General features: G+C 42.8%; 1 protein-coding gene across 3 annotated transcripts in view; it reads left to right on the top strand.

Annotated features, from left to right (window-relative positions):
* Window positions 1-20000, top strand: part of LOC111657297 (A-type potassium channel modulatory protein KCNIP2) — an 84386-nt gene that overhangs the window by 24384 nt on the left and 40002 nt on the right. The window contains exon 1 of one of the 3 annotated variants that reach the window (XM_087174888.1): window positions 12067-12355. The exons of the other annotated variants lie outside the window; for them this stretch is intronic. Within the exon in view, the coding sequence (XP_087031014.1) occupies window positions 12268-12355 (88 nt within the window). The 5' untranslated portion in view covers window positions 12067-12267. Of the gene's footprint in view, window positions 1-12066; window positions 12356-20000 lie in introns of those variants that run through there. 3 annotated transcript variants of the gene reach the window in all.

The raw sequence follows: 20000 nt of genomic DNA, 5'->3' as shown, positions 1-20000 counted from the left end.
AGGGTTTCACCAGTGAAATAATGCTCTCAAAAAATGGCTGCTTATGTGTTGAAGTGTCGCTTGGCAGGTATCCTGTCTGATGATTTGGTCTGTGCCCCTGATATTAGTCTGGAAATAAACTCTGGTTACATTTATTGTTAGAGTTGGAGTAATGAGGTGCAGCTAACACACTGAATTTATCTTTATTTCTGTCTTATATTTTGGTCTAACGTATAAACACCAAGAGAGCTGAAATAAATTCGATATAGCTCCTCTGTTTGTGAGCAGACCAGAGTGCATTGATAAAATTCATGTTTTTCTATGTTACAGCAAATACTAATTTACACTGCACCGGTGCCTTCTACTCTAAGTGGCCAGGGGCATCCTCATAAACAGCCCCACTGTGGTTTTAAAATCTGCTCCAGACATTTAATACAGTAATTTAACACAGAAAAAAAATGTGTTAGAAGTCATTGTGTGAAAAACTGTGTGAAAGCTGCAGTCCCGTTTTTCATACACAGTATGTACAGACAGTGATCAGGTTAGGTGTTTAGAGAGACATGTAACTGTCGAACGTGCACCTCCTCAAAAGATGTGAACCACTGAACAGGTCCAGGTTTTTTTTTTTTTGAAGGAAAGAAGAGAAAGAATCTCAAAGAGAGCAAGAAACACTGAGAATGACAGCCTTAAAAAAAAAAAAAAAGTGTTAGTGAGTGAACCCGATCCAAACCTACCCATCCTCCTCCTCCTGTCACTGATCCATACCTGTCCGCCCACTGATTTCCCATGAGCCTTCGGGTGATTGTGTGAATTCAGCCAAATCGGGCTCCTTTCTACGGAGTTGCGGTTCATTCACACAAATGCACAAGCAAGTACACACTTGTGCACACATACTGAACCCAAATGCTGGCATTAGCATTCACTCCCACACGCACGCACGTACTCACTGTCCTCTGTGTCTTACATAACAGTTGTGTTTACAATGACGGGGGATAGATGAGCTGCTTGTTGGGAGAAAACTTGCAGGCAACAAGTTTTAGTGTCCTCTAGGAATCAACATCCCCTCTGAAAGACGTTTCTCTGTATAGTGTGCATTTTGTGTTTACATTGTCAAGTCTTTCTAAATGCTAGAGAGTCTGCTGAGTGTCTATTCTTTCATCATTGTGTTGTTATAGTGGGATGTAGTTCAGCCTGGTTCACCTCTGGCTCCCCGCCCACATGGAGAGAGAAACACAAGCACAGAAAGAGAAACGGAGAAAAACTATTTTCCATTGCTTCAGTCCGCAGGATCTCTGTTTTCCGAAGCTGTGACCCCCCCACGCCATGATACCAGTGCCATTAGACGGCGGTGTCTCCTGTGCACACGTACACACCCGCTCAGCAGATATAGTCAAGAGGTGGAAGCACTTAAGAATCCCAGCAAGAGCAGGAGAATGAGCTCTGAAAATTGAGTTGAGAGCGAGGTGGAAAGTTCAGCGTTAGTCCTGCTGGATAGACAGACGCAGAGAGCTCCTTGAAAAAGCTGCAGATGATGTCAAGAGAAGTGAGGGATTACATTAGGAGAGTTAGTGATTTTAGTAGTGTAGTGTAAGTGCTGCACTTGTCACGATCAAAGCTGCTATTAGTGCTCTTAGTGAGGATCAAATCAGACTCATGAAACATGTAACATGAGCACAAACGGAGGAGCTGTCAAATCGAAGAGAAAAAGAAGGGTAAGAAGTTAGAGAGGAATTGGAGATATTTGACACGTTTTGTTCATTTTTCTTTTTTAGGTGTGTGGTGTTTTTTTGTCAGTGAGTGTGGGTGGGGAGGTGCAGGTTTAGGTCTTGCTCTAGGAGACACTCGCAGGACAAATGTCTCATTTGGGATTAATGTTCGCTCTGTCTGTCTTGGGGCAGTCACTCTAACCACCCTGCTTAGACGCAGGTTCAGCTCGCTCTTATGTCTGTATAACCTTTGCGCTGACACTTTTTTGATGAATTATCCCCTCGGGGTGCACGGTGCAAATACTTTCCCATCAATAAATCCCATCCACTGTTTCATTTTCTGAGCAGAGTCTGTGACAGCCTCCAAATATCTGCACTGTGGCGCAGAGCGTGAGCAGAAAGTTGCTGTGAGCCTGTTGAAAGACGAACGACACTCTTGACACTTTGTACATAGCTGATAGAACCACACATACGCGCCCTCCATGCACATATAGACAGCTGCAACGCTTCAGTTGAGCCTCTCTGTGGATTCCCAATCAAGTGGACTGTGCCTAAATCACGGCGAAGGTGACCTCTTGTCCTCTGATGGTTGACAGCTACGGGACTGATCTGTCCCTGTTCTATTAGGACTGATTGTATCATTTGGATACAGATGGGTCGTTTAACCCAGCAGCTGTCCTCATCAGACACACCAGACTGAGCCCCCTGGTTAATGGCTCACACGAAGTCATAAGGGGAACAGAGGCTGGCAATGAAGAGGAAACACACAAATTAAATACATGGGCACCAGGGTGGCGGAGTGGATGGAGTAGCCAACCTGTTACCAAATGTGCTCGAGCTGCCAAAACCACAGATGTGTGGGCCATGTTAACTCAAGCAGCATCCTGAGTCCTTTTGCACTCACTCCAACGGTCAATAACTCAAAAGTTATTACAATAAAGTTACACTTGTCCCCAGTATGAGACCAACCTGAATTGGTCTAATTAATTTAAAAAAAAAGAAGCCAGATGTCCAGCAGATTTATATTTGATGTTAGGTTTTCAAGCGAGGGTCACACCGCCTGATTAATTGCCCATGTGATCTTAAATCTGACCGTTGGATGACGAGTCAGATTTCTGACAAGTGCGAAATTTTCTTTCAGTTTGAGCAGTTCTGCCATTCGATGTATCACATGGTTGTTGTCAAAAAATCATCCATAAAACCGCAGTGAGTTTATTTTAATATTCTTTGGGAAGTATTTAACGTGTTTTGGCGGCTGCAGACTGTGCTGTGATAGAACCAAACTTTGTCGCAGATGAAACGGGCCATATTGTCTGCATCTCCCAGCCATCTGCAGCTACATATTTTTCCTTGTTTTCTCCTCATAGTTGGATTGCACGAAGTAACACTTCTCATCTGAGGAGGCTGTCAAAGCAGAAAAAACGATCAGGGGTTTTTGTGTTTTACATTCAGTGTGAGCGCCCAGGTTGTTACCAGGTCGACTGATCTGTACGGAATGAGCATAGAAGTTTTGGATGTGCAGAGATTGCAGATAATTTATTGCCATTCATAGTTTCTTTTTGTGAATTCCTTTTTGTTGGTGCTTATGCTTTTTAACAACCACAAGCCTCTCATCAAATAAATTTCTAATACAACAAACAGCAAACATAGTAGCAAGTCAGAGGAGGACAGGCACGATGTATTTAGAGGGAGAATTTTGTCATACAGAAATAAATGTTCCACTCCACACAGTCATCCACCCACAAGTTGGAAGCTACGCTGTTTCCATGTCTGTTTTAAATTCAGACTACATAATCGAGGCAGGTAAGATGGAGGATGCTCTTTAAATCGGTCATTAATAGTGCTCTCGCAGGCCGGCCCTGGAGAAAAGGTGAACAGGTGAGAGATAAAAGAAGGACTGTGAATAAGAAGTGGTCTACACATGATGTGGTTCTGGCAGAAAGAATATTCATTGACACGAGAGTCGTCACTGCAGCTACATGGAGTCTAATCAAATCCTGCTATAATTCACAAATCTACTCAGAATGAAAGAGAGGGGGGGGCAGTAATGGAGTGTTTGAGTCAGCATCACTGAAACTAGTTTCAGGTCAGAGAGTGAGCTGCTGTGAAATCAGGTTACCTCAAAAAGGTTGGATTTAATCAGTGCAAAGTCCCGCTGCATTTTAGTGTTACATCTGCGTGCCTTTCGTGCACACCATGGACCCCATGGAAACAATTTCTATTTCTCTCACCTAATCACACCCTCCCTCTCTCCTCTCCTCCTCATTTGCCATATTAGTCCATGCATGTGTGCACCCACACTGCCGTGCTCCCTAGTGACACCTCAACTCAGCAACAAGTAGCTCACATGCATGCTCCTCAATAAAAATAAAAAAAAGGCTCCTCGCTCAGCCTGTAGGAGACATAACTGTACGTGAGCATGTAACGCGGATAAGACACGCGCTGGTATTGAACTGGTGCGACTGTGGTCCGGGGGTGGGATAAGAGCTCTCTCCTGTTGCAAGAGAGAAGGCAGACTCTGAAAATGGAAGCGTAGATTTTCTGTCCTCCTCCTCCTCCTACACAGGCAGCCGAGCTCAGAGGGGCACCTGCTGCCTGCCTTCAGACAGGCATGGAGAGCGGTGGGTGAGGGGGTCGGGGTGGAGGGAACAGCAGTCAAGCAGCCAAGAAGTTGGGTGTGACAGCGAGAGGGAGAGACTTCAGAGGCAATACAGAGTGCCTGCGTTAGATGATAACATGTAAAACAGCAGTGGAGCGAGGTGTAGCAAAGGCAAGGCAATAGCGAGGGTTCACATCAACACCGGCGCGTGCGGAATATCAGAGACCTATCGTCAGTTGCAGAATGTTTGATGCCTTCCAGGAGGTGCAGGTAGCAGCGTGCGATTTGGTGCTCCTCTTTTCAAGCGTTCGGCTTGGCTGACTTTGCTGTTAGTCGGCGCCTGGCAATAAAAACAACGTGAAAGCCTCAGTTTCTCCCCGGTGGGTTACTTGTAGACCTCATGGCCCAGTGATCCATTCCTCTCCTCGTCTCTCCCTGTTTGTTGTCATTCTTGTCTCCCTTGGGTCTGTCCCCTTTCCATCTTCATCTACCCACACAGCAGCAGCTTCATCCCTTGCTTTATCCAGAGGAATATGTAGGGAGCTCCCCCAGGGTTTAAAGGCTGACAACACTAGAAGAGAGCGGGTGTTTGTGTAGCTTTAATGTAGAGTGGAAAAGAGTCATGACCTGAATCTACTATTTATTGTTTTGTTTCAAACTGTACCACAGTGACGACCAGGATGAAGTTTTTATTCTCATTAATTCATTTTCCTGTATCTTCTTATTCCTCTATGCTATGAACAAATCCCTGACCACGCCATGATCTCTCATGACCTTTCATCTTTTTCTCACCATCATCACTCTGATGCAGAGCAAGGAGCAAAGCAGTAGTCTGATCCTTAAATCTGAAGTAACTCGGCTGTGGGCCGATAAAGTCCAGTGAATATCTCGGCTGCATTCATCCTCCAACTCTGTCTCCTGGTGGTTCAATTACACTTTTGCTCTATTTTCTGCAGGAAAGATAATTAACTATATAAAATCAGACAGCAGTAAACTGGTGCCAGACATTAATCTAAAAGAAGTCGGCATAAATAAATGCTTAGCCGAGATTTGTCTGAAGTTATTACCAAGATTTAAAATGGCTTTCCCATACACTTCAAAATTCATTTCGAGGGGCTGCCAACCTATTCACAATCTAACTTATTCAGAGTTGAGGTAATGCATAGGTAATGTATAGTATTGTAATGTATAATTTCATGTGCATTTTGCTGCTTTTCTAGAGTCAGATTTGCCTGCAGGGCATTTGAAGTCCCAAAAAAATGAAAAGTACAATGAAAATAATTATGATTATTTCTTTCTTTGAGGGACAATTATGAGTTTCTTTGTAAATTATTTTATTCCTGCAGTAGCTGTGGTTTTACTGGTCTGTATCTGCCCTCTACTGGTATAAACTGTTTAGTACAGCCAGCTATTTTAAAGTCATTGGACACTGCGGTGAACGGCACACACTGCTTTTTGATGTGGAGTGCCAGATGCATTTGCTGGAGTTTTTTTTCCACCTGTCAGTTATCCAGAGTGTCTGTATAAATATTCTAGATGAAAAAGTTCTATTTTCTAAGGTCTGTGCAGTGGCACTCAACTCGAGAGGAAAGCTGTTCTGGATAAAGCAAATCAGCAGATATCAGCGCTGTTTCTGATTAGTCTGAGTTAAATGCATAACATTTATGTATGAAAATGACGCAATGCCTCTCCTTAAGTCACCATAGTCTTTGCTCTAACTCTGCAGGTGGCTCTCATGTGCCTGAAAGGTTGTCCATTAGTGGTCAGAGCAGTGATCAGACAGTCAGGGCCTGTACCTGGTGGCAGGACGACTCTTGGATGCTTAAAAACACACATGCATATCTTTGGTCACACACACAGACCCAAATAATTACTTTGGCAATCCATATTCTCTTATCTTTAGAGCAGCTTTTAATGAATATTCATTAGCATTCAAATTGAAGTGCACTATAGTCTTATTTCACCCCAAGCTGGAAAAGGCATGCATCATTAGTTACATATCGTGTTTAGACTTCATTAATATCCCCTCTTCCTCTCTGGTCTTTATTAAAGTCAGAAAGTGATTGTGTGTGTGTGCGTGCGTGCGTGCGTTTGTGCGTGCGTGGCGTGCATGCTTGTGAAGTTTATGAGTCTCTTTTCCCCTGTGTCTCCTCTCAGTCCATCTGTTTGCCCTCAGGGCAGGTGACTTGCTTCTGGATTTGTGGCTGTGCAGGTTTTTGCCTGCAGATGGCGGCAGCATCACAGAGCTTAATTTATGGTTGCTTGGTGTCTGCACTCTAAACAGCCAACGGCTACAGTGCATGGGTTTGATAAAGAATATTCAACATCTCATTTAAAATCTATCAGTGTCCACAGCATTGCTTCTAAATATCAACTAGGCACAGTCATGGATAGGTGCGCTCATGTTCTCTCCTTGAATTTGCTGAAGTTGCTTTTTCTAATCACAGAGCAGAGGGTTTTGTTTAAAGGAACTGTCCTTTTGTCCTTTAACACTGGCAACTATTCAAAATATCATCCTGAAATGAAATAGTTGCTCAATTGTAAGTTTCCAGTGTTTTATCGTCAAATGTATTTAATAGATATCACTCAGTTAAAGTGTGGAATGCTACAGAGGCTGTTATGTCCAGTGAGAAAGTTTGTGAGTTGGGTTTCAACTTGTGACATTAAATAAATCAAATAAATACATGACACATGTTATACCTGCTGAGCCACAGCAATGCGCTTATTGCTGTCAGATTAGCTTTGACTGACAAACAATCAGCCAGCATGTCCTATTCATTTTAGTTGAATGATGTGTACATATGGATATAAGAAAAAAGAAATACAATTGGAACTAATTGACACTCTGTGACTTATGTCTGAAGCCATCATAAAAAAGGTAGTTAGGAAAGTATAGCAAAGGTTTATGACCTAAATACTTTAAGATGGAACTTTATATTTAAAAAAATTTTTTTTTATTTAGTATCAGTCATCCATGCCCATGGTGATGAAAAAGAAAAGAATGATTCATTTGCATCCATATATTAAAGTTTAAATAATAAGGTTCTTGTGCTGCTCATGCCACTTTGACCTGTCAAGTCAAAAAACAACAGGCACATTAAATGAAATAATAAAATAATTCAATTTGATGAAATTAGAAATTAATTAGATAAACAAAAGCCAAAGGGGGCTAACCATGACAGACAATGTAGAACAATTATATAATTAAATTCATAATTACTGGGTCTTAAGCTGTGATTTAAAAGTGGCAACAGATGGGGGGGATCTGACACAGAAAGTTTCTGGTCAACCAGCATTGTAGATTATGCGTTTCATTTGGTTTCAAAGGGAAAAATAGCTGCGTATCATCAATGTAGCATTGGTAAGGAATGCTGTGGGATCATACACAATGAAAATGGTATCAGGCCTCAAGTAGAGCCTTGTGGTGCACCACAGAAGACAAAGTAGCAGAGGGATGAGAATTTTTTAATTTTAGTTTATACTGATCTATGTTGCAAATACAATGTTTGTGATGCTCCAAGATTATGGGATGGTCAGCTGTATCAAAGGCAGAGAGGTCCAACAAAATCAATTAATGGCATGGTTTCCAGAGTGTAGTGACAGTGGTAAATCATTTGTTACCATGTTACCATTAGCAGAGCTGATTGGTATTTGTTCAAAATGTTGTGTTTTTCTAAGAAAAGGAGAACATGTGAGAGGACAACTTGGGGGACTCTGGCCAGCTAGCATCTTGGCAAATAGCAATTTGAAAATACTGAGCATTAGTTTCTGGCTATTTTCTTAGGAAGTTTTATGATGTATCATGATCTCTTCTGATTACCAGGCTGAGCGAGTTAAGCATCTGTGCAGGACCTTGGCAATACACCATTTACATAATATTGGAGAGGGCATTTTTAAAATGGTGTGAATAAGGCTTAAGTCAGCACCAGTGCAGACTGGCTGTTCAGATGCTTTATACTCCATTCCCAGCCCACAATAGCTGGTTTGTTAAAGCATCTAACACAAATGTGCAAACAGAGCACCAGTGGACAGAGAAACGTATGATAGGGGGCGAGAATTCCTCAGCTCTGTGAAAACTGCTCTTCATTACTTCTGCCATGGAGGTTATGTTTTTCACCCACATCTGTTTGTTGGTTTGTTTGTTTGTTTGTCAGCAGGGTTACAAAAAGAGTACTGAAATGATTTGAACCATACTTGGTGGAAGGATGGGGCGTTGGCTAAGAAAGAACCTATTCAATTTTGGTGCGGATCTGGTCGAAGGGGCAGATCCAGGAATGTTTATGATCACTTTCCTTAACATTGTGAGACGGGGCATTTTTTCGACATTTCAACATTTCTCACGAGATAATGTACGGCTCTTATGACTTACTATGGTTTATTTTAAATAAATCATTTATGTTACAATAACACTTCCTATTTCATTTTATATTTCTATTATAAGAGCCAGACAGACATTTTTGTTTGTATTTAAGGCTTAACCCCACATCCCTGGAGACGAGTGCTTCCACCTGTGCTTCTTTCTCGTTCCTCCCTCTCTCTCTTCACTCTCTCCTCTTTCTCCTCTCTCCTCCCTTCTCCTCTCCTCTTTCTTCCCTCCACAGTCACATGTTCTCGGTGAATAGAGTGTTGAGTGGGTTTCACCAGCTGGTGCCTTTGCCCGTCACATAAATAGTGTTAAAAACAAATGTGTGAAAGTGTGTGTGTATGTGTGCCTGTCTTTGCCAGATACTTGAGTGGAGTGTCAGTGTCACATCTGCCCTCCAACATTCCTGTGTGTCTTTGTGCTCATATGGCAGCCTACACAGACTACTGCACCCTTTCCAAATCTGTGCAAAAATCATTATGTTGTCCCTCATAACAAGACACACACTTTCACACACACTGACTCTGTCTTTCATAACATTTTTTTCTTATTCAGAACAAACCTTAATATGCTTATCAATGTTTGAACTGAGTTTAGAAACAGAAAAAAAAACAGGCAAAGAAAAGAGGAAAGCAGGATGAGGTCTATCAGATAGTTGGTTAGATTTATAGATTTATCCTCCTGTTGACCTGCCAAAAAGCCAAAGATTTCCAGGCTGCTTGATGATGTTTCCGACAGTGTTTTGATGGTCAGGGCAGTTCTTAGGCCTCCTGGGTCTCCATCTTAATGATGGATCCAATCACTCAGACAGCTTGCAGATCTGGAGCTTCTCTGACGTGTCAGTGGTGCAGCAAGTCTGTCTGCTCCTTAACTCATCTTTCTTCTTGTCAGGTTGACCTCTCTCTCTCTCTGGCAGCTCTTCCTTCATGTCTGCTGCCCTGTCTGTCCATTTTATTATTATTTATATATATATATATATATATATATATATATATATATATATATATATATATATATATCACTTCTCTGACATTTTAAGACTGACACTATTTTCTTCCTTGCATGAAAACACAATTAAGAGCTGCTGCCATTTGCTTGAAGTCTCAATTAACATGTTGATAATTGCTGCCAAAAGGGGGCTGCCGTGTGAGGTGTTGTGTTATTTGTTTGTGTTGTGTTTCTTGGTAATAATCGCTAATGGACTGCAGCCTGGATTTGCCCTTGCACGGTTCACACCCTGGACATCTTGATGGTTGTGACTCAGACCCCTGGATGGAAACATTTGGGGAAAAAACATGCACAAACACAGACACGCATACTCTTGAGAACAGGCAGCTGAGTCGAGGCACAAATCCTGGATGTGTTTAAAGCAAAAATAACATGCAAACATGTAGATCTCTCGTTCTGGAGCAGCCACACCCTTTCTTCTAATCACCTCTTCTGTACCCTCTGTAGAAAGACATTTCCCTGCAGGACAGTCAGCTAATCCTGACAATGTGTGTTTTTTACCACTGCCTCTTACTCTTTCCCTTTTGTCCTGTCTGGTTGGTTCAACTGACGGTGCCTCAATGTTGCAAGCTACTCTACATCCTCCGCAAACCTGTCATATATCTGCCAAGGGTCTGACATGTTCTGCCTCTCCCACAGTGTCAGAGCTGGAGGTAAAGGAGTTTGGACAAATGTAAAGCTCTTCTGAGGAAAGACAGATCCCTGAATGACGGCTAACAGTCAGACGCATGATCCAAAACCTGAAAGAACATTACATGTGGACCTTTCACACCAAGTTTATTTTTCAGAAATTAAGAAATATTTGCTGCTGAGTGCATTTACACTCAAAAATATTTCAAAGGCAGGAGTCAAAGTTATTATTTAGTTAGTAAGTCTTATATGAACTTTCAAAAGTCGTTCAAAATCTTTCTTTCCTTCTTCCACGTGTTCTTAGCGCCTTTTCTCAGAATCGAAGGATTCAGACGTCATTATGTGTTTCACGGTTACATCAGGGCTCTTTACTCCGTCTGGCCATACTGCATCGGCTCTTAATAGTCCGGAGCAGCTCGCTGTCAAACACTCACCCGTACTCTGACCCCTCCATGTGACTTCTAAATGAGAAAGAGAGCACAAAGACACACACAGACGAGAGCGAGAGTGTTGAGAGGAGGCATCTGCCTGATGTTTGATTGATTTCCTCCCTGACCTGACAAACAGACAGGTGTGTACGTCAATGTAAGTGGTGTATGTAAGTGCGTGTGTGTGTCTGTGTGTCTGTGTGCCTGTGTGTGTGTGCGTCTGCCACTTAGAGCACCAGAAAAATCCATGGAGTCTGGGGGTTGCTGTGGTAACGGTAATCACTTTTAATTCAGCGTCGGGGAGAAAGAGAGAGGATAAGGGTGGAGTGGCAGCAGTTTAGTCAGGTAATGTGGGAGTTGTGGAGGGTAAAACAATAAAATATGTCTAGAGGGAAAACTATGTGTGTGTGTTTCCATGCTTGGTGACTCTGCAAGTGTTGACACTGAGTGAGACAGAGATTAGAGGCAGAATGATAAGGATGAAGGCAGAAAAGGCTTTACATAAATACCTATTTCTCAATCCCACAGGATTTAAAAGCTCCTCCTCTCTTACCCTCCTCTCTCTTCTCTTCCTCCTCTGCCGGCAGATAATAATCCGTCCATCAACTTCTGGTGAGGGCTGGTATTTGCCCAACACCCTCTCTCTCCTGTCAAGCCTTTTCTCTTTAAATTTCACCACACTGGAGAAAGGAGGGAAACATATTAATTATGCATTCCCCTTTTTGCCCCGTCTCCACCTCCCTATCTGTCTCTTCGTGTACCTTCACTTTTCCTTTTTGCTCCTCCTCTCCATTCTCTGTATTATGAATACCATTAATGAGCAAGCAAGAGACAGACACGCAAAGGGACGGTATGCGATGCTAATTAATGGGTTTGCTTTGTTTCCTCTGTCACTTTACTCAACCTCCTGCTGGCTCAAACACACACACACATACACACACACTCTGAGAGGCTGTCTTCTTTTTGAGCGGTGAGTGGAGGAAAAATAGAAAAAAAAAAAAAACATCAACAAGATGTGTGGAATGCGCAGCTAGAGAAAAACCACCACCTGCCACTCAAGCCAGCCTCCTCGTAGTATACTGCTCTCTCTCTCTCACACACACACGCACACACACACACAAACACTCTCACATGAGCGCCAGTCCGTAATTTTCCGCCACACTCTGCTCCCAGCCAATGAGAGGCCGGAACAGGGCTTCCCAGAACGTGAGGGGGAGGAGACAAAGCGAGCCTGGCTGATTGACAGCCAGCGCCCTACAGGTGGAGAGTAGAACAGAGAGAAAGAGGGGGGGGGGGACGACAGAGAGAGGAAAGAGAAGGGGTGAGTGAGGAGGAGAAGAGAGGCAGCGGCAATCAGACTATCCATATACATATACACACACACACACACACACACACATATATACACACACACACATACACATACCTACTCACACACACTCACAGTGCTCTGTTCCTCCCCTCCTACCTTGAAAGCTTGCTTCCGCCGGCAGACTAGCTGACTAACACCATCACCACTGCCATCATCTCCACCTCCACCACAGCTGCACCAAGATGAGCCAGTGCAGGAAAAGGTGCAAGAGGCAGCTCACCAAGGTGGCTCGCTATTTCTACCGCTTCCTCATGGGAACGCTCACCCAAGGTAGGCACCCAAAACTTCCACTTCCCCACCCAGAGGTTTCCCGGTGGTCTTTCGTGAGTACAGAAGCCAAGTGGAAATGGTCTTAACTGGAGTTTGCTGTGTATTCATGCTCCTGGCGTGGTTTCTGATCTTTGCTGAGGGTTCTGTTGTTGGTCCATCAATTCAGTTTCCTCCTGTGTCTCTGGCTCAGTTTGTTTTCTATCTCGATGATGACGGAGTAGATGCACTCCTCATCTGCTCAGATCCAAAACATGCATATTATTTCAAAGAGTGTGAGTGGACTTGTAGGGGTTTGTGGCTCCTTCTGTGTGTGTGTGTGTGTGTGTGTGTGTGTGTGTGTGTATGTGTGTGTGTGATGGTGTGTGTGTGTGTGTGTGTGTATATACAGTATGTCTGAGTGCCTCGTTTAAACTCCAGACAGAGACAACAAAGCTCACACATCAAACAGGCTAAAGATTGCAGTCATTATTTTCTGCGTAGTATATGTTCATATGTACTGCATATACATTTATATAAGTATGTACGCATGTATGCCTGTGGGCACATGTTTTTTTCCACTTTGCTCAATTCTTATGCTTAATACTAGAATCAATGATCTGTATGCACAATAAGGATCAGAAAGCTGTTGGGGTTGAAACTCATTCTTCCCCTCTTTCTATCTGCCTTTTGACTCCCTCCCTCTCCCTCCGCAGCTCTGTCCTTCTCTCCCCTCCTCCTCCCTTTCCACCAGTCAAACAGATTGCCCTCTGGAAGCCTGTGGCATTCCACCTCCATTGAGAAACTCTCAGTGGGAGAAAGACTCACACAGCCTTTTATCCAGCCCTTCAGCCAGCTCTCAGTATGACATCCACTTACCCATCCCCGTTCTCCTCTCCTCTCCTCTCCTCTCCGTCTCTCTCTGTACAGATACACACAACTTTATAATGCTAATCTGCGCACTGAGTTTAGAATAAAGTTCTATAAACTTCAGCAAAATCTTTTCTTGATACTTAGAAGGTCTTATTTCTTTTATGTCCTTACACTCTTTTGTCTTGCTGGGCTTAGTGTTGGCTGAATAAAATGTCCTTTGCCAGAAACACCCTCTGTAACATTGCCTATTGACAGCCTGCTTCTAAGCTTTACACCCATTTTCCTGCTTTTTTTTCTTGTGAGTGATATTGAGCAGCAGCTCACATTGCCTTGGGGAAGTCGCAACAAAGTACGGTGGTTCTATTGAATCCCAGCAGTTGATCCTAGAAGGTGGAGATAAAGCTGTGTTTAGATGACCTTGTCAATAGAGCAGTGTCTGAATGCTAATTTGACGTCCGTGCAGCTCATCTCCACCTCTTCTTTTCTCCTCGTTATCTCTTCAGACTTTGACATCTGCAGAGATTCGTGTTCGTGCCCTGAAAGCGGGAATTGGATGTGGATACATGTTTGGAGAGGTGCACACACATACTAAGCCCAAAACAAAAACCCTGGGTGTGATACCCAATTCAGTCACTTGGAAAATAAACAGTAACCAATGTTTATGTCCAGTTACCACATTGAGTATTAAAGCATTTAAAATAAAAGCTTTCAAACTTTGGATTCAATCGTGAAATGCTGATATACATTTTTTCAAATAATACTTCAATATATCAGGCCTTACCTGAGTCAGTACACCACAGAGTTTTTGGTCCAGGCCATGGTTATATCTTGCCTCAAATACTGCAGTGCCCTTCTAGCAGGCCTTCCTTCACGCACAGTGAAAGCCTTACAGATAGTCCAGAAAGCAACAGCCCGTTTGGTCTTTGATCAGCCTAAAAGGGCACATGTCACTCCACTGCTCATTCTCTGGCTACCCATGGTCACCCGAATCAAATTCAAGTCACTAATGCTTGCCTTCAGAGTGACTTCTGGGTCTGCACCCATCTACTTGAACTCAATCATACAGGCTTATGCTCCTTCTCGGCCACTGTGTTCCTCCCAAGGAATGTCATTTGTCATTGCCATCCCTGCACACGAGGCAGTCACAGTCCAGACTGTTCTCGCCTGTGGTTCCCCCGATGGTGGAACAAGCTACCAAATGCAATCAGAACAGGGGCGTCCCTCCCTAACTTTAATAAGCTCTTGAAGTCTTATTTCTTCTGAGACCACCTCCCCTCCTAGCACCTCTGACACCCTAACATGCCTAACTAGCACTTATTATTCCCTTTTGGTGCCCTTCTTTACCTGTTCTCCTTGTTCTTATTGAATAGATGTAGTTCCTAGCACTTACACCAAGGTCTCCTACTGCACTGAAGTTTTAGTGATGTCCAGAACTTGTAAGTTTCTGCCAAAGAATAAAGCTGCTGATATTCTGGATTATTCTTAGTGTCAACAAATCCCAAAGGCTAAAACCAACAATGAATTGATGCTCGTTCATGTCTACCTACAGAGTGCAAACACACGCTGGGGTCCAGGCAACAGGATGCTGACTGCAGATCACTACAAGGCTACTGGTGTCATTAATAACTAGGGTACCAGGGGTTTGTGAATGTTTTTTTTAATGAGACTATATATTCCTGAGTCATTTGTTAAAGGTTGTTTGAGAGGTCTTCAGGAACCAATGAACTGAAGCTGAGTTTTGGGAAATTGGAAAGCGTTGACAAACAGATGTTTTCATGGGATTTGTTAACAATATGACTAACTTTGGGAATCTGTTTCATTTGACAATGAAGCAAAGATATAGTTTCTTAAACTCTATATGTAATTAATTAGTAAATTGACTTTGATTGTGCTAATTTGCTAATTCGTCCCCATTAAAATGTATGAAAGAATTGGACTAACAGTAATAATTGATGTTCCCAACATCCGTTTGGTGCCACACACACACACACACACACACACACACACATACACACACACACACACACACACACCTATAAAGTCTGATAACGTAATAGAAACATTGGGAATAGTGGAGTTTCATATCATGCTTGCAAAACAGACTGCTCACTGTTCAGATAGCTAACTAGCTACCACTGTGTGTCTATGTGTGTGTGTGTGTTTGTGTGTGCATGCACGTACGTACACATCCTTAAGTTTACCCAGAATGGAGTTACCATGACTACTGGCTCCTGCATGTCTGTTCCAATGGGAGAGCGAGAGAAAGAGAGCAATGTCTGCTTCGGTGCAATGGGAGCCAGTGAGGGCTGAACTGTATAATGGCTGTGCTACATAGGGATTTCATCAAGGCCATTCACAGTTTGGTATTTGAGTGTTGTTGCATTTTTGGCTGTGCCGAGGGGCTGAGGGATGAGCCATTTAAGTCGGGCATGGACAGACAGAATTTACTCTGATGTCAAACTGTGTATGAACAGTGATTTAACTGTGTTTAAAAAAGAACACATTAGAAAAGCCCCAGGTTAGTTGGTGTTTTTAGTCCGTAGACCCTGTTTGAAAAAATTTCTACCAGTTCTTCTTGTTTTTATTCTCTTACCAAGCCTTGATAACAAACAGTGTGTTTCTGAATAGGCTCTTGCGTCTATAATTAGTTCAGTCAATTACTACTACCCCACCATAGACCTACACAGTGGTTAGGAGCCTTATTGTGTCTGGTTATGGCTCGTTGGCGTTTGTGTGTGTGAGCATTACTGATGACAGTCATTTGTAGTCACCCTCCCTCTTGCCCCTACTTTGCCCACTAATTAGTTTGTTTCATGAGCCTCTGTAGGGAAAACAAGACCACGCTGCTGTGTTTGTGACTCCTCCTGTGTGTGTGTGTGTGTGTGTGTGTGTGTGTGTGTGTGTGTGTGTGTGTGTGTGTGTTTGTGTGTGTGTCCTCTGCTACTCCCCTGCCCTAGAGCTTTGTTTGTGTCGATTTACTTAATAGTGGGACTAGCTCTGTTTAGTGCAATTAAGATCCATTAAATACTGTTTAACTTGTTTGCCCACCCACACACACATACACATGCATACATACATACAAGTATATCAGTTCACATACACCTTCTGTACACACACACACTCTTCCCTTTCCACTTCACCCTGTTGCATGACGTTATCTCTGTCTGTAGATGTTGTGGCTTCGGCTGTATAGAATCTCTTTGAGCCCCATTGATCTGTCCTTTAGCTGTGCTCTTATCTAACATGAAGCTGACAGCGCAGGTCTCCTTCTTCTTTCTGTACCTGAGCCTCTCCTCCTGCGATGCCTCCTGTCCCCATCACTGTCACATACCTCTGCTGTGTGTCATTGTCATATCAGGAGACTGGAAAGCAGCAGTCATTACATTGCTTTTTGTGAAATGAGCGTAAAAACATAATAACATGGTCTTTGCATAAAGAATGACACAAATGTGTTTCATTGAGTGAAGAAATGACTGGTAATAACAGCTGTAGTTTGACATGAAAATGAAAAGTATGGTGTTTAAATCCAACCTCTGCTCAGGTTGAGTTTTGGTGCAGCTATATTCGAAATTACATGATGTACGAATATATAATACGAAATAAAAATAAGAATGGTAAAGATGATGTAAGTAACAAGTTCAACAAAAGTAACATGAAAGTAAGGTGTCAATCAAAAAACAGCCTCTACATATCCATACGCTCTTGGGGGGGGGGGTTTAGTTCAGCTGTAATTGAGTAACATAAGTGGAAAGGGTTGTATAGGGGCTTTAACTGTCTACTTTCATATTCAATCTTTGTCTAGTTTATTTGTTATCACGTGTCCGTGGTGTGCTCTTGTCCCACGATTTAATTTGTATTAATTCAACATAATCCCCCCATGGTGGAGAAACAGAATTTGTCTTCCAACACATTGAACACGAACGAGTTTGTGCTCATTTCACAAAATCAGAAACTACCAAAGCAAAATCTGCTGCTCAGTTGTCCACTGTGTTATCAGTGGATCACTAATCACAATGTCAAACATCCCTGTTTGTCCTCGTTGTCAGTGCATTTTCAGCATGTTTTCAGGTGTATGTGGCAATGAGCAGTGAACACATTCTGGTTCCATTTTTCCTACAAATGAATGTTTGACAGTAATTTCTCATAAGCAACACCTTGTGCCCTAACAACCTTTCTCTACAGTAACTATACACAGACATGTTGCTTTGCATTTTAATTACTTGTAGTAAATAGCCTTAAATCAATATTTCATGTCTGAAGATGAATGTGTAATGAGCAGCAGTGCATGCTGGTCCCTACTGCAAAATAATTCCCTTCAGGTGATAAAGATCATGTGTTAACTCCTGCAGAGACCAGCTTCCTGTGACTTAATTCATTTTGTATAACGCACTCTCCCCCACTGCACCTATTTTACCACAGGAAGCTTTCACCTGCACTTCACAGTATACATATGGGCACCAAGAAATAGTCACATTCATTTCCTTCTCCAGAGTAGGAGTCATTTGTTAGGGCCTTTGACATTTTTCTAAATGAAAGTGGGTGTTAATCTTCCTCCAGAGGCCATTAGAACTTTGTACTTTCTAATTAATAACCTCTGATTACCTCCCTCATGTGCTACTTCACCTTTGTGTTGGGGCATGTATACTTCCACACCGGTGAGGGTATACACACATCTGCTGAGATTGACAGGAACACACACACACACACACACACGCACACACACGTTTCCACGGGCGCAACTTGTTTCTCAGCTCTAATACCTCGAAGCCAATTCTCTCTGCAGCTCACCCATGGCTATGACCAAAGAGATTTTGTTATCAGCCCATCATCTATAAATAAAGAATGTTCTGTCCAAGCCTTGGCCCCGGCACAGAGATGCTGAGCTTTCTATGTGTTTGTGTGTATGAGATGCTGCTGCTATTACATTTTGTATTTCATTGTCAAAACATTCTGATGCTGTTACTTTGTGTTTACAGTTGCGCTGACTGGCTCGAATGACTGATTGGGGTCATTGTAATCGATAGTGACCGTTGGTCCCCTCCTCATTTAACTTGAAGGAATGGTGCGGTGTTTTACTGAGGTGAAAAATATGTATATGCATCTTTCCTCCGAACGTATCTCCTTCGAGCACCTGTAGAGTTTATGAAGTTTTACAGTGTTACCTCTGTGCCCTCCCTCTTGTCTCTGACAAATGCCATTACACACCCGTCCATCACTTTCCTCTCCTTTTGACAAAAAAATGACATTAAATGTCATTTGAAAGCTTAATGAATAAAACATGGGCTGCCTGTGATGTAAAATTCTGATGAGCGCTTGCAGGGGTTAGTGTGTGTGCATGTGTGTTGCTGTGGAGAGTACTAAGCCATATCACAGTGTGTGGTAATGGCAGTCGCAGTGGGAAGGGAATTGTTCATTACCATAAGGATAACTTACTCCAAGCTAAACTCCCCTGCTTGTGTGCTTTACCGTGGGGTGAAGACTGAGCTGGATGTTGTCTCATCAGTGCCTAATAGGCAATATGAAAACCCAGTGGGAAGCAGCACTGAAGCCTCGGGTTTGGGTAGACATTGAAAGGGTGGATATATTTGGATTCATTTACAAGATTTTGTTCCACTTCATTTGAGGTTATTATTTTATTTGCTGCAGTGCCAAGTTGTGAGGACTGTTTTGTGACGTGATGAAAAATTATCTTAAAGTGAAGGAAAAGGAAGATTGAGAGTAACAAAGTGAGAAGACAGACAGAGAGAGAGAGAGAGAGAGAGAGAGAAATGTCACATCCGTGTGCGCAAATCCATTTTAAGAACACATTCGTTTTGTCGCCAGATATGTGAAGATTCTCACTTAAGTTATCTGGCGTGTGCTGATTATTCGCTTCTGTGTCTTTCTGTTTCTGTCTGTTGTTGACACCTCCTGACTTGCACGTTCACAATTAAGATAAGAAAGGTGGCCTAAAAATAAATTCCTCGCGAAGTTCAAGGTCAAAGCCTGTTCAGAAAAAATTCTCTTTGAGGATCTATATTTAAAAAAAAAAAAAAAAAATTACATTTCTGTTTTGTACGTGCCACCATCTTTATACGCACGCAGTGGCATCCCAGATCAAGTTATTTAAAGAAAGAGCGACAGTTGGTTTGTAGTTATTTGTGCACTCCGTGTATGCTGATTAATCCGTCTGTGTATCTGTTGCTTGCTTTCTTATCCTTTGTTTTCTCTGGCATGTATCCCACGGTTTTAGCCCTAATCTGCTCCATGCTGTTCACATTTCGCTCCGTCGCGAGCTGATTGAGTCAGGGCTCTAGCTTGCTCTGCCTGTCAGGTATTGTGTGGTCTATATTAGTTACTGCTTCATATGTCCACATCTGACATGATTTTAAGCAGGTTACACCTGTGTCACCACTGAACAACTCTCCGGCTGCCTCTCGAGACATCCTGAGGGAAAGACAAGAACCTAGAAATGATATGTGATTACATTTCAGTTTTTGCCCAAAGCAAAGTCCTGTGTAAGCTGCATTTTAATTGGCTGGTACAGTACACCAGGCTGTTCCTGTCATCCCCCATCTCTCTGAAGAAGAGCACTATCATCTGGTGCAGAGTGGCCTGTTGATCTTCAGCCACTTGTGGGTCAGTTTGCTGTGACAGCAGGGATTTCAAGGCGGAAGCCTCGTCCTGTTCCCTCCTTCGTTTCAGCCGTACACCGTCCTGCTCGACACTTCCTGCGTTGTAACTGCTGCTCTCACCCGTGTGTCTGCGCTCACAAGCCTGCTTCTTGCCCCTACCCCCCCCATCAAACTCTCCTCCC

This window comes from Seriola lalandi, unplaced genomic scaffold (assembly GCF_002814215.2).
Source record: "Seriola lalandi dorsalis isolate HSWRI2012SDOR001 ecotype SW California unplaced genomic scaffold, Sedor1 jcf7180002054391, whole genome shotgun sequence".
In the NCBI taxonomy this organism is placed as follows: domain Eukaryota; kingdom Metazoa; phylum Chordata; class Actinopteri; order Carangiformes; family Carangidae; genus Seriola; species Seriola lalandi.
Note: the sequence above shows the minus strand (reverse complement) of the source record. Positions and strands in the feature narration are given on the sequence as shown.